This window comes from Carassius auratus, unplaced genomic scaffold (genome assembly GCF_003368295.1).
Source record: "Carassius auratus strain Wakin unplaced genomic scaffold, ASM336829v1 scaf_tig00216917, whole genome shotgun sequence".
Classification (NCBI taxonomy): domain Eukaryota; kingdom Metazoa; phylum Chordata; class Actinopteri; order Cypriniformes; family Cyprinidae; genus Carassius; species Carassius auratus.
The window spans coordinates 187,952-197,757 of NW_020528798.1; the positions used below are offsets into that span (position 1 = coordinate 187,952).

The window sequence follows — 9,806 nt, forward strand, 5'->3', positions numbered from 1 at the left end:
GTTTCTTAAACATTACATATTGAGTAATTATGACTCGACATCAGGCATGAGTTCACATCAAGTGGAATGGGGTTTAATACAGTTCATAAACTGACACAAATGTCTCCTTCATTGTAAGATTCAAAAGCTTAAAAAATCCAAATCATTCAATACATTGCAGATTACATACAAACCTAGCAGGTGTTGCTAATGCCAATTTTTGACAATTTGTCTGCAACCTTTACACTAGAAAATGGCAAGTTCTGTCATGAAATTCTTGACGGGCTGGCTGATTTTTTTTTTCTTTTTTCTCTTTATGATTATTGTTATTGAATGAGGTTGTATCTTGGCCATACCTTTGCATATTGCTGTACAATTATTTGAGCTTAGAACAACACCCTAAAAGTCACTGTTACATTTTAAAACAATACATAATAAAAATAAGGTTAATGTATTTGACTCCAGAAGTCTTGAGATCCACTAGCGAGCAATGCCTCATGGTACATTGCAAAGAGGCACAATATCACTTTCCAGAACATTTTCTTTTACCGTTCCTGGCTGGTGGAATGATCTTCCAACCCCTATACAGAGTGCTGATTTCCTGACATTTTTCAAGCGACAGATGAAAACTCGCCTCTTTCATCACTATCTGACTTTATATATAAATATTTTTTTCTTTCATTTTTCTATTTTTTTCTTTCATTTTTCTATGTCTAGCTTACTTATTTGAACAATGCTTGGAACTTCCTGTGTCGTTTTGAGAGATAAATTCAAGCAATTTTAATTTTTTCACCCAACTATTCACAGCACTTTAAAACTCTAAAGAGGATACAATTTAAACATAATTTTTTTTTAGATGAATGACTAAAATATACTTTGTGGCAGACACTTTTGTAAAATAAAAAAGGGCATCAAATTATGACTATAACCAGTAGATGGCAGCAGAGGAACACCTGTAGGCTTATTATTCATTTTTTACTTTTTACTTTATATTTTGAAATGATAAAATCATTAATGATTAAAATTGTAAATCGTCAATAAATCTAATTTTGTAAAAGTTCTGCTCTTTTTTTGTGTGTATGAAGTAAGAAAAGTCATAAAGTAGAAAAACACGAACTTCTCTGTGACTGAATCACACATAAAAAAGAGAGCTCATTTTATAATCACTGAAGTTGTTGGTCAGTTCCATATAATGCTACAGACAAAAAATTATACATTTAATAGTAGAATATGTTCATTTTCTATATAAAACTTACATTTTGTACATTCTGCTGTTGTGCTTCCCAACTCAAGCTCGGTGCTTTACTTCCCTAATATAATATTAGTTTGTGTTTTAAAATCTACTACGTGTAATTTTGTAGCGAATTATCTCTTTAAGTTGTGAGCTTCAGAACTTCCTATAAGGGAACATAGATGCTTCCTCTTCACAGCTTTTTAGGGAGAAAAACATTTCAGTGCACCGTCAAAAAAAAATTGTGATTGAGACAGCCCTCAACCACTGACTACTGAGCAGTGGCGGACTGGGTGTGAAAAACGGCCCTGGATTTTCTCCCAAATAAGCCCACCACTACTACAAACAGATTTTATGGAAAATACACTCTTAAAAATAAATGTGCTTCACGATACCATAGAAGAACCTTTTTGTCTAAATGGTTTCATAAAGAACCTTTAAGATTTGAAGAATCTTTCTGTTTGACAAAAGGTTCTTTGTGGCAAAAGAAGGTTCTTCAGATTAAAAAAAAGTTGAGCAAGAGATGGTTCTTTAAAGAACCTTTGACTGAATGGTTCCTAAATTGTGGAACCATTATTTTTTACGAGTGTAACATCACAAAACCCACGGTGTCACTGCAGACAAAAACAATAGAAACCGTCACAGAACTTCTAATGATTTCCACTACAAATGCCACTACAAACCATCAACTTTTAACCATTAAAACCATTAAATAATGTTATCATGTAGTGTGGTTTGGGACATATTACATTAGGATTTAGTGGTTTTAACAAAAGCCACCAACAGAAGGAGACCAATCAGTGGGAAGTCGTGACCTAGTGATTAGATAGTTTGATTCCTAACCCAGATCAAATGTTTGGACACACCAAGTTTTCTTTATTTTCATGACTATGAAAATTGTAGAGTAACACTGAAGGCATCAAGGGCTATTTGACCAAGAAGGAGAGTGATGGGGTGCTGCGCCAGGTGACCTGGCCTTCACAGTCACCGGACCTGAACCCAATCCAGATGGTTTAGGGGTGAGCTGGACCGCAGACAGAAGGCAAAAGGGCCAAAAAGTGCTAAGCATCTCTCAGGGAACTCCTTCAAGACTGTTGTAAGACCATATCAGGTGACTACCTCTTGAAGCTCATCAAGAGAATGCCAAGAGTGTGCAAAGCAGTAATCAAAGCAAAATGTGGCTACTTTGAAGAACCTGCTTTGAGCCATATTCTGAGTTGCTTTAAAAAAATTTTTATAAATTTTGAGGAAAACTAAATCAGATTTTTTCTTTCTTTTTTTTTTTTTGTGAGTGAGATGAATTAATGCATTTTCACATTTATTTAGAACTAACATCTTACTCCCGATTTCTCTTAACATGGGGAGAGCTTTGGGGGAAAGAAAAGTAACTGGCGTTACTTATTTGAAAAAGTAACTTAGATATTTTCTTGTAAATTAAAAAGTTAATCTTTACTTTACTAGTTACTTGTTGTTACTTATATATATATATATATATTTTATTTTTATTTCATTTATTTATTTATTATTATTATTATTTGTTTTGTAAATTTTGAAACTTAATGTAAAAAGGCATTTTCATGTCACTACCGAAACGGTGTATGTTTTAGAGATTTTAAGTACACTCCTTGAATTTATGATAAGGAAATATTCCTGTGTCCCTCTCTCTCAAAACTACAAGGTGTGAGTAGATAGGTCCCATCATTTTCCCTCTGAATGGGTATAATGTCACATCTCCAAACTGTGCTGCATATCGTTTGATAGCATATGCAGTATGATTGATATAGTAGTTGAGGTCTCTATGTTTCTAATGTTAAACAAACAAATATTTTTCATCATAAACTAATGATCCATTTTTTATTTACATTTATTTTGTTATTGGTGTTCACTTTCAGAGCAGACATTACATATCATTACATAACCATGCTTTTAAGAGTAACTTTCAATCCAGTATATTAAAATAAAATGCATTTTGACAGAGTAGCTCTTAAAAGTGATGCATTTTGAAAGATTAGCTATACACAGCTTCTTTTCTTCATAATTCTGCTGTTGTATATCTACATAAAACAATGACTTAATAAGTGATCTTTAAAGAAAAATATAGAAAACCATTATTTAAATAAACACAACTGTTAAAGACACCAATACATAAAAAGGATAACAATGTAGAAGTACAACAACAATCTAAAAACAACATCTTGTTACAGAATCTCAAAGGTCTGGGCAAAATCAACAAAAATCACTCTGAAAACGCATTTTCTTGACCATGTATTTTCAAACCGTGGCTGGCTTGACCGCAGTGGCTTACTGGAGTGTATTTTAGAAGAGTTTTGAAAATACTGTAAAAAGGAGACATTTCTGGGACATTTACTAAATAGTATTTTATTTATTTTGAAAAAGAAAAAAAGAAAGAAAATGAAACTATGAGAATCAACACTAGATATCACAGGTAACATGGTCACAATGTAATGTTATTCAGCCACACACAGGAGCAGAACTCAGCAAACTCAACAAATGTTACTGTTTACTAATTAGAAACTGGTCGTCTTCCACCAGGGGTGCGTGAAAGCAGAATCAATAATTGAGGCACAGAGAGTTCAGGATTTGTTTTGTATTACAGAGGACAATTGTACGTGACAGACAAAACAGAAATCCTTCTTAATAATCTGTGCAAGATTACACATGCTGCAGAAATATTCAGAAACTAAGAAATTATGTTTGATTAGATTTTATTGTTTTAAGACATGATAATTGATTTGATATTAATCTGTGATTATTAATGCCATATCACTCTGAGGAGAGTGTTTTCTGCATTTAACTGCACGTATGACTACAGCAAAAATAAAGCACATGAGCATTAATACCACACAAAGAGAAATGACAAGAACTGTCAAGTTTGACATTTCTGAAGATATCGGAGCAGGGAGGATCTTTGAAGCTTGAGCAATGTTGGAGGTTTCAGATTTCGCATTTTGTTTGTCCTTCATCTGAACTGCAAAGAAGAGTGTGGTGCCATTTTGGATTGTGATATTGAGATTGAATGAATGCTGTTCAACTGATCCAGCCTTCTGAAGTGTGACAGCAGTTGTGTTGACTGAATAACCATTGCTGAAGTTGAATCGAAGCATTTTAAGACCAAAGCTCCACCTGATCTCATAGGATTTAGCTTGAGAAAAACAAAATGCAATGGAAGACAATTAAATATACATAATTTCATGATGGAATTTTAAAACAACTTTTATTCTGTCAGTTAAGATGTTTAAAAAAAATTAATATACATAATTTCATAATGTAATTTCAAAACAACTTTTATTCTGTCAGTGAAGATATTAAAAAAATTCTAAACTTTTTAAAGACTGGTATAGTAATTGTATGATTTACCTGTCCCTTGGTCGAGGTCTTCACCAGCAGCTGTCCAGCTGAGAAACACAGTGTCCTCCTGGATCTCAGCACTCAGATCTGTGATTCTGTTAGGAGGGAAATTTTGTGGAGCTGTGCCTGAAAGAGTTACCTCAAAACTATCTCCGGTGGATGTTCTGGTGAAGTTTACAACCTCAAGTGGTTCTTCAAAAACAGGAGGCTTTGGAGGGTGCAGTGGCACTACAATTGAAATTAATTGTAACTGAATCATTCACTAAAACTTTTTGTTCGAAACACAGATTCATTCAAGAACAAAACTTTATGACTGACAAGCTGCATTCCAGCTGACATGGTCCCTATGTAGTGTTTACTTTAAAATGTATTCATTCCGGACAACCTGTAATTCTATCAAACATGAAGAGTTTGTGGTAAGATGACATACTCCTGTAATTATAAATAATTCCTTATTATAATTTGTCATGATATTTTTTAAAGGGGGGGTGAAATGGTATTTCATGCATACTGAGTTTTTTACACTGTTAAAGAGTTGGATTCCCATGCTAAACATGGACAACGTTTCAAAAATTAAGTTGTACGTTTGAAGGAGTATTTCTGTTCCAAAAATACTCCTTCCGGTTTGTCACAAGTTTCGGAAAGTTTTTTTCGAGTATGGCTCTGTGTGACGTTAGATGGAGCGGAATTTCCTTATATGGGTCCTAAGGGCACGTCTGCGGGAAGAGCGCGCGCTCCCGTATAGCAGAGCAATGAGAGAGGCTGTGCACAGACAATCACTCATCACAGCGAGAGCGTCGCGAAATGTCACAAAAGGAGTGTGTTTTTGGTTGCCAGGGCAAGACAACCCTGCACAGATTACCAAAAGAGAAACAGCATTAAGGGACCAGTGGATGGAGTTTATTTTTTACAGAGCATCAACGGAGTTGTGCAAGTGTTTGTGTTTGTTCCCTGCATTTCGAAGATGCTTGTTTTACAAACAAGGCCCAGGTTGACGCTGGATTTTCACATCGTTTATTTCTTAAGGATAATGCAATCCCAACGAAAAAGGGTCACGATCGTGTGTTGGAACCGCAGGCGGTGAGTAAAACTGCTTCAAATATCTCTGTGTTATTAACTTAGCTATCGGCGTGTAAGCACATCAAGTAAACAACATGCGATGTTGTCATCAAACTGCACGAGTAAAACTGCTTCAAATATCTCTGTGTTGTTTACTTAGCTATCAGCGCGTAAGCACATCAAGTAAACAACATGCGATGTTGTTATCAAACTGCACTTTCCACATGTACAGCGTAAAAAAAAAAAAAAAAAAAAAAAGATGACAAAGTGGAACTTAGTCATTTTCCAAAACCGCTAAGCAAATATATACAGTTTCAGTACATACCACATAGAGAAGCCTTTGCTGATGCTGCTCTTGTTAAATTTCAGCCTCTGGATCTGTGTCACAGCTTCCAGACGCGCTCAACACAAAATCCTACTGGCGCTCGTGATTCTTTAGCTCCGCCCACACGTCACGCCTCTAGGCGATCGTGTTTTTCCGGGAAAAATCGGTACAGACTATCTTTAAGCCGCGTTTCCACCGCAGGAACTTTACCCAGGAACTAGGGACTTGGTCCGGTACTTGGTGTGTTTCCACCGCAGGAACCAGGAACTAAAATAAAGTTCCGGGTAAAAAAATGCCCCACAGAAAGTCCCTGCTGGCGAGGTGGTACTTTTTTAAAGTTCCGGAACTTTCGGGGGCGGGACTTTGGCACTAAACATGCTGATTGGTTGAGTTCACGCAGCATTGGTTGAGTTCAACCACCATTTATTCGGATCAACATTTTCAAAATATTAGATTACTGTTATTGTGTCATGAAATGTAATTTTAAAAGTATTTCAGGCGAGAATTTAGTTGTTTGAAACTCAAATCTGTTGTTTATTTATAAAGACAGCGCCTATTTAAAAAATGTGTTTCGCCGATCTCGTAGACGGTGAGCTCCACTCGATCAGCGGGAGCTCAGTCCTCATGTATCCACAGAGAGCAGCCTCTCCTGGGATAGACCTTCTGATATGTGCCGCTGGCTCTGATGTGTCTTTAGTGGTTAAACATAAAATATAATTCAGCTGCGGGGTAAATCTAACAGGTTTTCTTTGGTCTGTATTCAATTTATCTATATGTTAAAATGAAAATAAAAAAGGCAAATTTATATAATATTTTGTTTCATTGTAATGGCTGCATATACACATATCCCTGAACTAAGTACATTTCTGCAGTTGTTATTATGCTTAAATGAAAACGAAAGGAGGCAGTGGTATTTGATATCATATTTCGTTTTATTGTAAATATACAGTAAGGAAAATTGCAGTAGCCCATGACGAGCAGACTGAAGTTATCAAGTACGCTGCTGTTTATAGACTTACCGGACTTGCTTCGTCGGGGACATCACACTCCTGAGACGAATGCACAAAGTCTGAACCAACTACCGAGGATGCACGTCCAAAATCAGCGTACTTTTTTTTTTTTTTTTTTAATCAGCGGTACTTTGTATTGAGAAACGCGCGCAGACCTACGTCACCAGTATATTTGCCTAATCTACCCGGTACTTTACACCGCGGTGGAAACGCAGAAAGCAACAGGTCTGGGGGAAAAAAGTTCCTGGGAAAAAAAGTTCCTGGTACAAATGTTCCGGGTAATTTCGGTGGAAACGCGGCATTTCTCTTATGAATATAATAAAACTAAAGACTTTTTGGAGTTATGAAGGATGCAGTACTTCTCTATAGGTACTCAAGATTAACAGGATATTGAGTGAAAACGAGCATTTCACCCCCCCTTTAACATCGAATATGAAAATAAATGTTGTTTGGTTATATGTTTGTATAAAATGGCATAATATCCTATCAAGTGATTTATTTAGGATTTTACAATTTATAAGAGCAATATCAATCTCTCTCTCTCTCTCTCTCTCTCACACACACACACACACACACACACACACACACACACACACACACAATGTATATATATACACACACAAACTAAAAAAAAAAAAAAAAAAAAACTCAGGTTTTACCATTTAACACACATCCAGGGACATATAGGACAGCAAATCTGGTTTGTCCATCTTGATTCTTTACTCTTACTTTCAAGCGGCTTCTCCCATTTACCATATTTATATAATATCTGGAATAGATTCCATCATCTTTGATAGCATCAGCTCCTGTAAAACATGGATCTCGGATTGATTTGCCAAAGTTGGGAAAAGTACCTTACACTTTATTATTTAGAGGCGAACCACTTTATTTACTTTTCTATTTTATTTTACATTTAACATATTTTATTTTGGTTAATTTACCCGCTCCATTGTCCAGCAGTTGTAATGTTTGTGGAGACCCAGTTTCCGACTCCAGTGTAGCCGACACTTCAGCATTTATTACAGGCCTGTAATTCTGACTAACCTCAGCAAACACTATCATGGGTTTAGTGCCATCACTGAACTGTTGGCTCATGTGGGTTTTGACAATGATAGGAGGAACATCAGCTTGTGCTGCTTGACTCGTTACTGTTAAAGTGAAAGCCTGATTTGTTGTAGTTTGGATACTGAACTTCCAGTCCCCATGCTTCAAAACAAATTAAATTAAAAGCAGATCAATAAGGGTTTGCAGTAAGTCTATCAGCTGAATCATTAGTGATAAACTCCATCTAAAGTTGTTGTTGAATTTTTATCTAAAACTCCTAGACCAGATGCTTTGTGTTACAATAATTCATTTACATGTTTATAGTTTCTAAAATAACTAGTTCATAAGGGTTATCATACCTCTGCAGTTCCTGGAACTTTTTAAAAAGACTGTTTTCAGAGATCCATCATCACTCATATTTGTCTGAGTGTAGATTAAGCCACTTGGTGACTGTATGTAAATGCTAGGAGAACTTATTTCATAGATTATTACAAAGCTGGTTTTGTTTCCAACAGTCTGATCCACTGATACTGTCCCATTGAACCAATTAGATGTTCTTGCTCCAATACTCTCTAGCTGAAGGAGTATTAAAATTGAATATGGTTATAATACTCATAATACTGATGACACTCTACTAATAAATGTATTGTGGGATCACTTGACAAACCTGAACTGGTTCGTTTGTGTAATCTCCAGTTGATAATGTAATTGAAGCAAATGCATCCATTAACTGGTTAGATGTGGTCTTATCATTGGATGATAAAAATTTACCCCCTGTTTTCAACATGGCACATTTTTGCATTTGATAATAAACTGCATTTAATAATAAACTACACTGAGATTGTTACAGTAAGTTATTAACTGTGTGATATCACTTACCAGTTTTGTTTGCCATTTCTGTCAGTACATAAGATGCACTATTGCCAAAAGCTAGTGTGTGTATAATGGCACCGCTTTGTATTGCAGATGGAACACAATCAGCAATGTTGTCCGTTGCCTGACCATCTGTCAGAAAGATGATTTCATCTCCTAATGCATCCCCATTGTCCTCTCGAAGTACCTGAAAAATAAAGGATCACTGACATTCAAGATTTTTATTCGTCACATACACAATTATATAGAGCATATATAACCAGCAGAGAAATGTGAGTGCCATAGAATAATCTCTATATATTTCATACATCACAAACATAAAAATCCATGCTAGTACAATTAATATAGCACCTGTAAGCCTTGACTAAGGCCCAAGCACATGTTTGTCGATCCAGCTGCTACATTTGGCAACAATTTGATCAGATTTTCTCTTGTGGTGTCACTGTCAATAGTAGTCAATTTTCTCAGAGTAGAAGCCATAGTACTAAACTGTACAATTCCAACACTGGCTTGATCCTCAACGATGTTCCGCAGGAAATGTGTGGCAGCCTGTTGAAGTTGAAGAATCCTAGAGCCCTAGAAAATGGGAGAAAAAAAGAAGAACTTTTTTTTTAGCACTGGTAACAAGAAAAGGTTTTTATGGTAGCATCTTTTTTTTAAAGACTAAGTTAATGTCTGTTATCACATACTCCCATGCTTCCTGAGACATCAAGGATGAGGCAAACGACCCGTTGCTTTCGCTGCACAAGTTTGAAAGATGGTGGTGGTGGACGGGACTTCAGTGGTTCCAGAGAACGAAGTACGTCTTTATCCACAGAATCCTCAAATATTACAGTCCATGTTGCTTTGCCACATTTTTTGTTTTGCATATTTGGAGCTTCATAATTGTGCTCATCTTCTTGACAAAATGCAGTCA

General features: G+C 35.9%; 2 protein-coding genes across 2 annotated transcripts; both read right to left on the bottom strand.

Annotated features, from left to right (window-relative positions):
* Positions 1–3,498: 3,498 nt before the first annotated feature.
* Positions 3,499–7,915, bottom strand: LOC113099343 (calcium-activated chloride channel regulator 4A-like). Its single transcript, XM_026264363.1, has 3 exons — positions 7,633–7,915; positions 4,589–4,807; positions 3,499–4,373 (listed from the first exon to the last, which is right to left on the bottom strand). Exons 1-3 carry the CDS (start codon positions 7,727–7,729, stop codon positions 3,970–3,972), a joined length of 720 nt encoding a protein of 239 aa, XP_026120148.1. The 5' UTR covers positions 7,730–7,915; the 3' UTR covers positions 3,499–3,969.
* A 438-nt stretch (positions 7,916–8,353) lies between these two features.
* LOC113099345 (calcium-activated chloride channel regulator 1-like) lies at positions 8,354–9,387 on the bottom strand. The gene is made up of 4 exons (XM_026264364.1): positions 9,242–9,387; positions 8,897–9,077; positions 8,685–8,791; positions 8,354–8,593 (listed from the first exon to the last, which is right to left on the bottom strand). Exons 1-4 carry the CDS (start codon positions 9,368–9,370, stop codon positions 8,354–8,356), a joined length of 657 nt encoding a protein of 218 aa, XP_026120149.1. The 5' UTR covers positions 9,371–9,387.
* Between the last annotated feature and the right edge of the window lie 419 nt (positions 9,388–9,806).